Source organism: Tenrec ecaudatus, chromosome 2, assembly GCF_050624435.1.
Source record: "Tenrec ecaudatus isolate mTenEca1 chromosome 2, mTenEca1.hap1, whole genome shotgun sequence".
In the NCBI taxonomy this organism is placed as follows: domain Eukaryota; kingdom Metazoa; phylum Chordata; class Mammalia; order Afrosoricida; family Tenrecidae; genus Tenrec; species Tenrec ecaudatus.
In genome coordinates, this window is record NC_134531.1 from 69,103,652 (window position 1) to 69,118,398 (window position 14,747).

A 14,747-nucleotide genomic window follows, 5' to 3' on the forward strand; every position below is an offset into this window, starting at 1 on the left:
GTTTGTTATCTAACAGAATGAGAATTCTAAGTGATCATTTTAAATAGTATTATTATCCTTTTATTAAGCCATTCAAATCATTAATAGAAATATTTTAATCCATAACACAAAGCCTTTGATTATATAGAAGTTTCTTCATAATTCTTTGCTTTCTTTCTTGCTATTTTCTTCAGCACAGTCTATTTTTCAAAAAACTTCTTTCTCCTCTTCTTGCTACCTGTCTAATGACTGTTTCGCCCATATCACCTTCACTTCAGGTAAAAAAAAAAGATACATTTTCATTCAGTGTTCATATGATGTTTAGCAACTAGGAAATGTTAAAACATTTAAGTGTTTGCTGGTTTTTAAATTCCCTTCAGCATGCATTTTAAATCTCGCCATATATTTTGAAAAATAATGTCATAAATTATTTTTGCCCTGCAAAAAATATGAAGTTGCAAAAAGATAATTATATAGTAATTATTTTAATTATGTCTCCACATAGAGAAATTAATGATTAAATAGCATAACATTATTGATAGTGTCCTGTCTTAAAAGAGTGTCCCTGAGTAAAATTGTGAAATATAGATAGCGTGTCTTCAATATTATGACAACTCCTTTTGCATTGCGGTGCACCCTTCCCCCATCACAGCATCTCCTGCTCCAGTTCTTATTGTCCATTTGAGCAAGGTCCAAGATGTCACTCCCTTCCTTCCCCGACCTTTTTCATATTCTTCATTCAACAGTGACCCAATTTCAGCTATACTATTAGAACGAAGTCTAAGTAAATGATTCCAACCAAGCATCTAATAACTGCTAGATGAAGGCAATTTTACACTTTTATAATAGCTGATGTGTGAAGCCTCCCAGTGTTGCTCCATGTTCAAAGAGCATGTTAGAGCTTAGCCGAGGAGTGAGGTGGTTGAGCTGCTGCCACTTCACCTACCTAGTATTTCTAAGTAATTGTTAACATACTGTCCTTTTTTGTTTAACACAAATGTCTTATACCATATTACATTTTTCCCTTCTTACCTTTTAATACAATTTACTAACCTTGTTACTTCTAGTTTCTAATTGTTTGCATCTTCAGATATCCTTAACTCTTCTTCCTCTCCCACTGGTGTGATGGAGGATGTGGTAAAAAGGAATCCTTCCTTGACTCGGTCAGATTCTGGGGTCTCGAAGCCACACTTTTCCACCCACCCTCTATGCTACCCTGCTGTTACAGCACCACCAGAGAGCACAGATAAGTTTCTTTTTGGCTTCCTAGCCACAAAGTCACTGGGTCTCTCTTCCTGAGGAATTTGTTACAGTTACTCACTCCAGTGCAGCTCAGAAGGCATTCCAGAGATTGTATTGTAAAGCTGAAATACCTTCAGGTGGTCTGATGCTTTGGATTGGAGGTCTTCCAACAGCTGCATGTCTGAGGAACAGTGATCTTTGCCATAATATTACATGTCCTGAAAAATGACTGCTGAAGAAACTAATAATGCTGCTGATAATTCTTTTACATCATCATCATCATTGTTTCTGGATTCTAAATTAGCCTCTGTCTTTGATCATATAAAGCAGCAGTTCTCAACCTGTGGGTTGCGACCCTTTGGGGGTCAAACAACCTTTTTCAGGGGTCACCCGATGCACAACAGTAGCAAAATTACAGTTATAAAGTTAGCAACGAAACTAATGTTATGGTTGGGGGGAGGTCCCCACCACATGAGGAGCTGTATGAAAGGGTCGTGGCGTGAGGAAGGCTGAGACCCACTGAGATAAAGAGTGGTATGGAAAATGCATCTTGTCTGTTCTTCTTAGGTGACGTCACAGGGCAGGTATTGATTAGTCCTGAACTCCTGTTTTTATATTTTACAGATTACTTTCTATTTCTTTCCTTTTATTAGAAAATATATTTTTTAAAGTATTTCTTGCACTGTTGAATTTAAGTAGCATTTCTTAGCCATGAACTCCCACCATATCCATCACTAAAAACCAAAATACAATTTTTGGCATGTTGAAGCCAATTCCTGCAGAGGCTTCAAGAAGCAGTGGCTAGTTGATAAACACAGATGTAATAAAGATTAATTCTAATGTTTATAAGTACTATTGGTAGCTTGCCCTCAGACTGTTCTGGTTTGTTGGAAAGAACTAAATAAGTACAGCCCTTCTACCAGCCTGGATTTGCACCCATCGAAATGCCATGATGGCTAGGCCAGGGGTAAGTGCCTCTGCTCTCCCAAGTTCTCTCGGTTGAAGTGACTAGAGAGTACAGGTCAGTGCAGGTGTGACTGATAACGGACGTGTCTCAGAGTGGGCCTGTTGTAGCACAGGGAAGTGTTATGGCTCTCAGGTTAGTGCTGGTTTCTTCCAGCTTCCAACCTAAAGTATGAGTACTGCTGGAGAGAAGCAGGCCTGATTGGAAGAAGGCAGCAGCCCTAGGCTCTCAGCTTGCTATCGGTGTACCGTTTTATTTTAGCTATCTGAATTGGGTGTGCATGTTGTATTTCTGCATGCACTAGGCTTTCAGATTGACGCTTCTCTCTGCATGTGTACTTTTATTCTCCTGTGATTAGCCAGTCCGTTAGTTCTCTTCCTGCCACCTCCATCTGTCTTTCATACCTCCACTCCTCAGTGGAAACAAGCTTTACTGTTTGTTTCCCTGTGTGCACATCAAGACTCATTCATATGCTTTTAACTTTGTCCCCCTGCTGACTTACAGAACTTGATGCATGTGTTTCTTTCCCTACAGATTCTATTGTCCTTGCCAGTCTTTAAATGATATTAGCTCCATGCTTTGGGATAGACCACGAAGGGTTAGAAAGCCATTCTGATTCATTTGTTTAAAGATGATTTAGACTTCTTTCCCTTTATGTCTTGGCTTTGATTATCCTGATGTGTTCGTGACTTTTGATGTTATAAGCTTTATTTTCATTTGGTTATTCCTGCAATCGTAAGAATTAGTTTTAATTAGGTCTACATATGGAGATTAGTATTCTTGGTATGTGAAATTGTGAAAACCCAAGTAATGCTAAAAAACAATGACCTCTATATTTTTACAGGATTTAGGAAAAGTTAGATGTCATTTTGAACGCTTACCAAAACTTAATAAAATTTAGTTGGGGGAAATAATAAACTAATAAGAAGTTTTTAAAAAATACTTTTGATAAATAAAAAAAAGTTACAACTTGGTTCTTTAAAATCTAAGTTTAATTAAGGTAGGTGTTGTAGTCAGCACTATGTTACTCTTCTGCTCTAAGTGCTTTGTCTTGCTATACTGTCTGTAACTTAGATGTATCATTGACAACAGACTAAAGACCTTAAGCCTTAAATTTATTTTTCCAGTTGATTTATCAGATTTAATTTCTGTATATCTAAATGATTGAAATAGGAATAGATTTATATTAATGTTCATTAGTTTTGTTGAGAAGTTAACCTTTTTCACCCCCAGGAATGTTATGTGCTAACTTAAAAAAAAAAGTCTATTTGTAGGTAGACTCCCAGAATTTCAACAAATATATATAATTACATTTTTTAAAAACTTCTTGAAAACTCAGTTTTGAATCTTAACTGTTCCTCTACAAGAGAGATGCCTTGACCTAAGGATTGCTGTGTACTAATGATTTTCTTCAAATGCTCTTCCCCACCAGCCCGGCCCACGACGCCTCTTTCGGTAGGCACCATTGTCCCACCACCAAGGCCGGCTTCCAGACCAAAGCTTTCTTCAGGCAAACTCAGTGGGATTAATGAAATAGTATGTACTCAGGTCTTTGTTTTAAGATGAACATGATATTTTTCCATTTGCCCCTTTATAGTTAAATGCTTGAAGTTTTCTCCTTGAATCAGCAAACTGTAGAAAAGGTTTCCCAACTAAAAACTCCCTCTTCACTTCCTAGACCCTCTGCGATCCTACCTGTTGAGTAGGATATTGTTTAGAAGAGAAGAGATTTGCTAAAATGATAGCAAACATGTACTATCTTGTGGGGAGGGATGGGACGATGAAGAGATTTGCTGAGAAAGTTGGCGTATTACAAAAATACTATTCAGGACCCACTCACAATAAAGAAGCAATTTTCATATAATTCTGCTTAAGCCAAATAGTAAGGGAGAAATGGTGATTTATTCTTAGGCCTTCAAAGGATACTGCCAAGAGGGTCCTGGAGGGAATCTAGTCAGTGTTAGTCTATACACAGGAAAGGTGAGCTCACGTAAATGAACCAAATTTTAAAATGTGTAAAACCCCTCAAAGTGTTGCTAATATAATCGTTGAACAATTAGGAATTTGGAACAACCTGTGCACCAAATAAAGATAGGTGAATTGGAGTTATATTTTTCTTGTTTGTTCTTAAACTTCTGAATGGGGTGAACCTTCTTAATGAGGAAACATTACAAAGACTCACTGTGGAAACTATAGACACATGTACAAACACCAGAAGCAAAGAGCAGCCAATATTAGGCAGAAAATATTTGCAGCTAATAGTATAGGACTAGTTAGCATTCAAGGAATACAAGGATTTCATAGAACAAAATTAGGCAAAGTGCACATAGACAATTCTTAGATGAGAAAATGCAAATTATATTATCAAATTAACTGAGCTTTTTAATGTTTTGCATCTTTAAGGAAAGGGTGCAGAGAAACATATATTTGCATTGTTTAGGGATCACGTATTTCTAGGCATAGTGAAGAATCCTTTCAGGAAGCAGTTTAGTAGATGATCCTTGTGTTGAAGAGCCCTGTTTGAAGAGCCTTGTGCTTTTGTTGGTTGCCATCGGGTCGGTTCTGACCCATCGGGGCGTTTGCACGTTACAAGGAAGCACTGCTGGTTCTGAGCCACCCTCACAATTGTGCCTGTGCTTGAGCCCATTGTTGCCTTAACACTATGTAATGTCTTAGAGTCTATCTCAAACTTAATTGTGATATACAGAAGTGTTTTATGCAAAAGAGCCTCTTCACAGCATAATTTAAAAACGACCTAATTTTCAATAATTTCTTGAAACTGATTGGACCTATGCATCTCTGATTTTGTGTCTTTTGTGTGTGTGTGTGTGTGTGTATGTTTTCTTAAACTCTTACACACGAAATTTGGTTTTGGTATATGAAAATTCAGTTTAACTGTTAAGTAAAATCGTTTGGGGAGAGTTATTTGAACATTTTGATAAGTAACTTTCTGATTTTAAGCCCAGGCCATTCAGCCCACCTGTAACTTCTAACACCAGCCCACCTCCTGCTGCTCCATTAGCCCGGGCAGAAAGTTCTTCCTCCATCTCATCGTCTACATCCTTAAGTGCAGCCAATACGCCAACAGTAGGTAAGTGATCACCACCAATTGTAGGTGAAATTTGGACCCCAAATAAGATCAGGGCGGCGATGGTGGTGATGATTTTAATGGACTAATGAGAAATTTAACAGAGTTTCTTAAAATCAGGAAACAAATTCTCAAACTGGCCACATTTTCATTTTCACAATCTATATTGTCAATACCCTCCCCCCAAAAAGCAAACCCACTGCCATCAAGTCAGTTCTGACTCATTGCCACCTCACAGGACAGAGTAGAACAGCCCTGGGGTTTCCTAGACTCTCAGTTATAGGAGCCAACAAACTCATTGTTTTCCTGTGGAAGCGACTGGTGAATTCAAACTGTATACCCACTATGCCACCAGGGATCCTTTATTGTTTTGAGTAGGAAAATGTTAATCATAACACTGTTAAGAAAACATCAAGTTTATGAGCGTTTATCAGTAGAAATTATTGGAGACAAAATATAATGCAATATTTTCTGCTTTGAACTGAAAATTAACCTTCCTAAGGAAGTTTGTGTTTTTAAAAAAAAAGTTGACTTAATGAAAGAAAGGGGTTTTGTGCTTAAAATAATTTTTTTCCTTATAAGAATCTAAATAATAAACACTTAAAAATAACTGTTAAAGTATCACAGTGTAAACATAAACCTCACCAAACAAATCCAGCATTTCATTACATGTCGTTTTAACTTAAGACTTTCTTGGTATTATCTTTACTCACTCTTTTTTTTAAGGGTAGAATTAATATTTTATTGTCATTTACAATCAGATGGTAGCTGGGTATATAGTCTTCATAATTGATTGTTCCTTTTTTGTAAATACAAAAAGATTTACACAGCTGATGGCTAGTTACATTTTCAGGAAGCATAATTAACTCATTAATGGTAGCTTCAAGTTTTTCCTTATTAGCACCAGAAAATTTACCCACCTTTTGTCCCTTTTATACAACTGAAATGTTGGCATACATTTGACTTCTCACTCAGAAGCAACGTCCTAGCAGTCATCCTCTTCAACTTCAAGGCAGGCCGCATTGCCAGGCTTCGCACACAGGGAATGACAGAAAGGCCCCACGACGACGCTGAGAAGTGAACCACTCCAAGCTTCTCTCCAGCACTGTTCAGGGCGGCCTGAGAATCTTCCTTGCTATCGCTCTGCTTCACCACTTTGACCGTTGGGCTTTGTTGAGCGACCGGGGTCACAAGAGGAACAGAACAGGGCAGGGCACTGGACTGAGCTTCATATATATTTATCTTAATAGAGAATACATCCTAATGATTATCAGACAGTATTCTACAAGATACAAATTATTATGAGAGGCAGAGGTTTGCATGAAAAAATCTCAAATTCCCTTAAGATATTGTTCCAAATACTGACAATGTGGCCATCTTTCAGACATTCCCATGCAGTGAGTGCAGGGGCAGGTCTTTCTCACAGGCTTGGGTCCTGCAAGAGGCTGCTGGGAGACACTGCTTTTGTAGGCTGAGTCACAGACCCCTGGGCATCAGCTGCATCAGCCAGGGAAGCACACAGCCATTTACTCACTCTTTCTACAAAATCTTCCTACCTTTTCTACTCATCGATAGGGTAATAAATCACACGAACACGTAAAACATGCACATTTCTGAAACAACAGCTTCTTCCCCTAATAAAACGTTTAAAACAAACAAACAAAACCAGCTTCTTATAAAAAATCATTAAAACTCATCCTTCCTGTTTGTTCTCGCCAGTGACAGGGTTGTCCTTATTAGTTCAAGTCCCTGGTTTGTCGAGATGTGGCACTGGCTGAGCAGACTTCCAGGTGTGGCCCTCGGACTCACATCATCTCCATCACCTGAGAGCTTACGAGAAATGCTGGCCTTTTAAATTTGGCGAGGGAATGAGCCAGTCCTCTTTAATAAGCTTCCAGGTGACTCATGCATGCCAACTCTGTGAACTGGAGCAGTTAAATTGATGGGATGATGTGTCCATGCACTCTGTCTAAACTCAGGGACAGATGGCCTGAGTAGCATAGACTAGACTGAAACCAATTGTTGGCTCTTTAAAAGCCTTATTTTTGTACACCTTGTGAACACAGTGTTTTTCCTATTTTTTACGTTTATATAGGATGACTATATTTAATAAGCTTTTGGTGGGAGGGTTTAATTAAAACTGCATTCTGATTGTTTGTATATGCAGTTTGTTAGTGTTTGTTTTCACACAATCTGTGTTATACAAATGAAAAATAGGTGATCCTTCCTGCTAGTAATCAGATAGGGCAAGTGGCCTGCTCAAACAAAGTAAGCTTCAGTTCTTGTCCATTATCACTAGATTATTCATAGATTTTGTTTGTTAATGGAAACCTTAAATTACTTTTGATTGAGTTGGCATATACAAGAGGGCCTCAAAAAGTACATGGAGAATTTCCCTTTTCATTCCACTTTTCCTCAGATTTGCTCACAGTTTGAGGCAGTGTTAAATTAGGTGGCAGTGCTGGCACCAGCACGCTTGGTATGGGTGGGTTTTATACAACAAGAATTCTTTAAATGTACTAGAAAGTTCTCTTTATTGTTACGATGCTTATTAAGCTTTTTGCTTAGAGTGAAAATTATTATTCTTGTTTCTTGAAAATGTTTTCTTCTGCAATATTTTGTTTTATTTAAATATGATAGAAGATGATAATTTGATTGGGACACTCTCTGAATCTGAAAAGCACCAGGAGACATCACAGGTATGGTCATGGAAGGAAATATGTATGTTTGCTAATGATCCTGAAGTCTCTCTGAAATATTTCGTGGCCTGACTTTTCCTTTTCCAGCAATATGTGGTGTCTCAGAAATCAAGAATAACTGGAAAGCTTACCAGTCCCACTTCTCTACTAATTGTTGTCAGTGACTGTCCAGAACTATTTGGAATCAAATCTCTAATCATTTTTTTAAAATGTGTATTTTTGCATTTTCTCCCATCTTTCAGTTCTTCTCTCAGTCTTAAGAAGTGTCAACAAATCTTAACTCTTAAGCTGTGAGAACCCAAGAAAAGGGGATTAGTGAGGAAAGGGAATCTGTTAATAGTAATAGGAGCTGAAATCCGAGGCGCAGGTGATAGCTGTGATAGTTAAGAGGACCTCTTGTTAAACTCTTGAACTGACAGGAACTTCGTAAAAACACTCACTGATTTTTTTTTTTTAATAGAAAGGTGCCCTCATCCACACCTCTGTCCCAACTCTATAAGTTCTTTGCATTTTCAAAGCGTGTAATTCTCTAAATATACAAGTTAGCCCAAATTTAGAAGGACTATGAAGAATATTTTATTTCTACAAAAGTTTTATTTTGAATGAGCCAATGTAGAATTTCTAGGAACATGCTTCCTGTCAGTACATTTTGAAGAAGCACTTCAGAGCCAGAATCCAGAATTTAAAAATAGAAAATGATATGCCAGGATGTTAGATGGATTTTGAGTTTTCCTTTCCTTGTTCTTTCTAACACTTCTGTACTTGACAACATTCCAATAATGAGCATAACAAAATCTTGTAGAGGAACTACTTCAAGAATTTTAATATATATGCAAATCAAATAATTGAAAAAACGACATAGATTTATTTTCAATGTCAAATCAGTTTTCTTGACTGTGGAAATAACGTATTTGGGTAGGATCTTTGAACAAAAATACTAATTACATATAATTTGCTTTACTAAAGAAAGATGATTGTAACCTTCATCTTTCTCTGCAAATTTGCTTTCTTGAATTTCTGATGATAATGTATTAGAACAATAATTAGGGGAAAATGTGATTGAACTACTCTCTATACAAGGATATTAGCTGATCTGAATCTCAGCTAAGGCACCTAATTTTACCACAAAAACTGCATTAAAAGTATGCTGAGAAACGTGGCTTATACACGAGTATATACAGTAATTAAGATTTCCATGGACTTTTCCCGGTGTACAAGCACGCATCTGCATCATCTTAGTCGATGAATAAGGGTCCCTGGTGGCTAAGTGTATTTATTACTCATTGAACTGCCAACCGCAAGGTCAGCAGTTGGTTAGCAGTTAAAACCACTGGCTTCTGCAGGAGAAAGATGTGATTTTCTGCTCCCCCAAAGTGTTAGTCTCAGAAACCCATAGGGGCAGTTCTGCCTTGCCCTATCGGGCCACTCTAAGTCAGAATCTACTTGATGGCAGTGAATTAATTGGTTTTGTTTGTTTGTTGTCACTAAATGTGTGCATAGCCTGTTTTTCCACTGAAAACTTCTCACATCTCTCAGGGATCCATCTCTCACCTGATACAAAGTTGAATCTTTGCCAACAGCCAGTCACCCTTTCCCGCAGTGTAGGCTCTGCTCTGTGTGCAGAGTAATCCACCTAACTGAGACAGCCCACTGAGGTTCCTCTGACATGTTTTCGGTGTGTTTTGGTGCCTGCCGGGTGAGACCGGGCTCCCTGTCACAGTCTGATCATCAAGTCTTGCGCAGCTTCCTGTCGTCATCCTGGCCCGGCCCTCACCCGCCAAGCATCCTTCTGCATGGTGGCTCAAAAAAGCACCCTTTTCTCCTTCTCATGCCTCCTTACGCAAAGTATACCTGGTGCATATTTGGGGTTAGAAAGTGGTCGTTTTTGTAACCTTATAATAACTTCATAGTCTTGAGATCTTTATTTTCTCATGAATTTAAAGGTTTGGTTTTTTTTTTCTTCCTGTGGGGAGGGCTTGTTTATTCCAGTGGCCTTTAAGCAGTAGTTCTTGTCTCCAAGTATTTTAAGCACTGAACTCTTTTTCCAGCTTTGAAGAATTTTCTAACCCAATTTTTTTTCAAAATCTAGAATAAAAATTTGCTTCTGAGTTGAGGTAAATACCCTTTCTCATCGTTGCAAGGTCTCAGCCATAGTTGAGACGCAGAGGAAGCTGGTGCTGATTTTTCTCAGAACTAACACTCTCACGATCTCAAAGTAACTCAGACTTTCACTGTAGGTCATCACTCCTAAAATAAAACATCTGATGACTGATGTCATGTAATATTCATGTAACAAAACCATGCATGCACATTTCTGAGATGTGTATTGACCTAACGTGTGTGCGTCTTTTCCTGAAAGAAGATGAGTGCCGTGCTAGTCAGGGGGGACTTCTCGCCCACCGTGGCTGGAGCCTGGCTGGGGGCTGCGCCTGGCTGGGGGCTGCGCCTGGCCCGCGCTTATCCCGCTGAGCCCCACTCCACTGCCAGTCAGAGGCTTGCCGGTGGCTGGAATACCGACCAGCTTCGTGAAGAGTCCACACGGAGGAAAAAGACCTGGCAAAACCCGTCAGTCAGTGAAACCCCGTCACAACCAGTCCCCACAGCGGCTGGAGCTGTGCGTCAGTGGACACAGCAACGCAAACGCTAGACAAAGAGGGAGGGGCTGAGAGCATGGCAACAGTGGATCACTGTATGAGTACCTGGATAGAAATAATTTAAATACAGAGCTCCGGCTTACTCACCGGAACCAACTGCTTATTAGAACCTGGAAGAATTCAGGATTTGAGTGTGACTGATGCCCTGTTTGATCATTTTAGTTCCGCGAGTTAAGGTCCTCCCCCACCCCCTTCTGACATTCCTTAACCCCTCTGCTAGTTCTTTAAAAATAACGGTCAGTGTGACATATTTTTCTGATTCCTTCCTCTTTTTTGGTCTGTGTATCATGTTCCAGTTTGTTTATGCTCTGTTTTTTGACCTCCAGATCTGCACTTGGGGCATCATTGAAGCCAATAATGGTGTCAATTGTGATAGCTAACATTGGGAATCTCCCTGTCTTGGCATTTAATGTGCCTTTCTGAGAACTTTAGCAAGTGAACTGTTTGTATTCTAGGTGTATCACGAGGTCCCAGCCCTGTCAGCCTGGGAAGTCAGGACACCCTACCTGTGGCCATCGCTCTGACAGAATCGGTGAACGCCTACTTTAAAGGGGCAGATCCCACCAAGTGAGTTTGAAAGACAAACACGTGCACCGTGCGTGCGTGTGTGTGTGTGTGTGTGTATGTGTGTTTGTGTGTTGGAGTAGCATAGAGATATATGTTTGGGCAGAGTCTTCTATTATTTGTGTATTGACCTAGTTTCTGTTTTTGCTGTCTAATACGGTCTTCGGGGATTGTCTTTCTAATGAAAATATATGCGATAACCAGTAGTGGTGATGCCTGTTCCATAATTTATCTTCATTTTTGTTCTGTCTTTAAAGAGAATTGTATTTGAGTGAATAATCACCCCTGCTTTTCTTAATAGTATCTATTCTGCGTTAATCCCTCATCAAATACTTGAGTGCTTTCCGGTGTGTCAGCCTCTACGGTAGGGCCTGGGATTACTTTAGTGAACAAAACAAAGCTCGTTTCTCTAGATCTTGCATTATAATGAGGGAATAAAGAAACTAGGACAGGTTGGGAGTTGGAAAGCACCTGCCGCTCTGTGGGGTAAAGATGTGGTGGTCTGTTCCTGTAAAAATGCCGCTGTGGGAGCCCTGGGGGCTGTGAGTTGGGGTCAGCTCAGTAGCAGTGAGTTTGTTTTTGCTTCGTTTCTGGGTTAATCAGCATGGATAGATGCCATGAAGAAAAGGAAAGCGGGGCAAGAAAGAAAGAGCAACAACAGAGCGCCACTGATTAGATCAAGTTACCCTCCATAATGAGGTTAACTTAGCAGCTGCTTAAAAGAGGTGGAGGGTCAGAGGAAACCAGCCTCCAACAACCGAAGGCCAGTATGGCAATGATATGCAGATTATAGTAAAGTCATGAAAGATAGGAAAGAGAATCAAATAAAGGAGCCAGACACTTTATGGTAGCATGCTCAACTCAGCTCCTCTTGAGAGACCACGTGGAACTGGGAGAAGAGAGAACGAACCTTTACTATCTTGGGACATTTATAGGTAGCCATAAGACATGCATATTCAGTAGTTCCATGTGTCACAAGGTGGGTGGTATATCTACATTAGGGTCCCTAAGGTTACAGGTGAGAAAACCTAATACCCGCTTTGGGGAAGATCCAAGCGGGTTTCATGGTGGATGAAAGAGAGCAAAAGGATAGGTCTGCTTCTGTAGTTAGAGCGGCCGGCTACCTAGCCATCAGCCACGTGCTTGTAAGAGGTAGCTTTAAGGGAGCACTATTATGGGAGGGTGTAGTGGGGAACAGTATTAATTATGAGACTGATTGGGACTTCCATCTCACAGGTGCAAAGGCCTGCCTCCACTCTAGAAACCCAGCCTGCCAGGCTTCTTAAAGTATGAGAATAAAGGTTTTATCAGTATACACTCTCTTCCTGTTCTCTGCTCCCCACCGTGGAGGAGCATGCAGTGCAGATAACTGAGGGGCGAGCATTTTAAAAGAGAAGCAGTGAGTGTAAGGAATTCAGTGTAAAGCAGACTTGGCATATTTGAGAAGCAGCAAGGAGAGCTGTTTGTCACTGGGCAGGAGTCAGCAAGGGGGAGGAGTAGAGGGTGAATCCAGAGAGGTACCAGGTCAAGTTGGCACTGCAAGCCTGGTTAAACAGTTTCAAATTATTTTGAGTGAAGGAGGAAGCCAGTGGAGGGCTTAATTAGAACAGGGACGACTTGCTTAGGTTCTTGAAGGCATACTCTGGCTGCTTCCTGAAGAATAAACTAGAGGGCCTGCCAGTTACAGGGTTAACTGTAGAAACCTAGGTGAGTGGTGACAGGAGCTTGGATATGGGTATTGGTAGCAGAGATGGTGAAGAGTAATGAGATTTTTAATATGTTTTGAAAACAGAGTTGTCAAGTTTAAAATTCACGGGAACGAATAACTATGGAATTCAGGAGCTATGGCCAGAGTAGAGACAATTAATTCATTATAGTCGTTAGTTTGAATATTGATAACGAAAACTGTGCCTTGGGGAGTTTTTAGACAGGAAGTTTGAGTCCTCCAGGGATTAGAAAACAGGAAGGTGAGACTGATACAGCTAAGGAGGTTGAAAGGGTCAGCAGCAGAGAGGTGAACAGGGACCCAATAAAGCAGGGTTTGAGAAACTTAAGTGAGCACCATGTCATGAAGAAAGGTGTGAAGCTGTATACATTTCTGCTGCCAAGGAGTGAAGAAACATTACCTTGGGCAACATGGAAGACGCTGGTGACTGTCCCCAAAGCAACATTTCCTGTCATAGTTAGTGGACGTGCAAAGCTCCTTGGAGGGGGTTCTAGAGCAGAAGGGACTGCAAATGGAGAAAACGCTTCTCCATGTGCTTTGCCCTAAGTGAGAGCAGAGGAACGGAGCAGTGGCAGGAGTGAGGTGGCACAGTCGGAGCATTTTATTGCTTCGGTGCTTGGGATTTGTGCTTGCAGTTCCTTTCATTGAGACATGCGAAATAAACTACCCACTAACATCAAGTTGATAATGACTCATAGGGGCTCTTTGTAGGGTGTCTGAGATTGTAGATCTTTAAGGGTAGGGTTTGAAAGGACTTGAAGAGGCCACGAAAGCAAGTGTGCCATCTCCCACCACCCACAGGCCCTGTGTTCTGTACGTCGGAAAACAGCCACCACTAGGCATTGTTTCTAGGTCATTGATGTCTCTGGGGGACCACCAGGGGATGGTGGCCACGGAAAAGTGAAGGAACGCTGTCGTCTTTCCATTTGTGTGAAGTGTTTAATCTCAGTAAAAGCTAATACCAGAAGAGTCTGTTATTTCATGTACAACCATTGTGTGTATTTAAAATAAGTCATCTAGTTATAATGAAAGCCATGCATATGCAGATAGAGTACTTTATGTATACATGTTTTGTTGTTAATCCAAATATACTCTGAGTGGAGGGTCGGGCATTTTATGCAGTCTCTTTTTGACATCCCGGTTTCAGGTGTATCGTGAAGATCACTGGCGACATCACAATCTCCTTCCCAAGTGGCGTTATTAAAGTCTTCACCAGCAACCCGGCGCCGGCTGGGCTGGGCTTCAGGGTGAAAAACCTCCACCGGCTTGAGCAGATTCTCCCGAATGCACAGCTTGTGCTCAGGTCAGTGTGCTCTCCATTAACGCAGTGTTTGCTGCACGCAGCTGCGTTGCAAGAACTAGCTCCCCTCTTGGAAACAAGACTAGTCAGTTTGAAGACCGTACCAGAGGTACTGATCATTGAACAGCCTTTCTGTCTGTGTGTGTTCTGTGGTCTTCAGTTTGGTGGTGGTGGTGAAATCCTCCCCCTCTTCTCTTTCACCAGGCAGCCTTGTGCTGGGCTATAGGCTTCATCCCCCGAATGTTCCTTCTTCACGTTGTTGGTTCATTTCTACTAGTCTTCCCAAAGTCACCACATTAATAAGTGGTTAAAAAAAAAAAGGCAAGCAAAATAATTAACATTTCTTCTCTGTACAGTGATCCTTCACAGTGTGATTCCAACACAAAAGATTTTTGGATGAACATGCAAGCTGTTACTCTCTACCTCAAGAAGCTATCAGAGCAAAATCCAGCTGCTTCTTATTATAATGTAGATGTCCTAAAATATCAGGTGAGTATCATGCCATTGTTAAACACCCTAAATTAAAATATT

The 14,747-nt window shown here is 40.4% G+C and overlaps 1 protein-coding gene and 1 pseudogene across 2 annotated transcripts in view; one reads left to right on the plus strand and one right to left on the minus strand.

Annotated features, from left to right (window-relative positions):
- The window catches only part of FCHO2 (FCH and mu domain containing endocytic adaptor 2), a 141,425-nt gene that overhangs the window by 111,067 nt on the left and 15,611 nt on the right, over window positions 1-14,747 (plus strand). For both annotated transcript variants that reach the window (XM_075541160.1, XM_075541159.1), the window contains 5 exons: window positions 3,618-3,721; window positions 5,147-5,276; window positions 11,082-11,193; window positions 14,064-14,219; window positions 14,573-14,705. In XM_075541160.1, the coding sequence (XP_075397275.1) occupies window positions 3,618-3,721; window positions 5,147-5,276; window positions 11,082-11,193; window positions 14,064-14,219; window positions 14,573-14,705 (635 nt within the window). The remainder of the gene's footprint in view (window positions 1-3,617; window positions 3,722-5,146; window positions 5,277-11,081; window positions 11,194-14,063; window positions 14,220-14,572; window positions 14,706-14,747) is intronic.
- On the minus strand, window positions 5,659-9,767 carry LOC142438788 (thioredoxin-like; annotated as a pseudogene).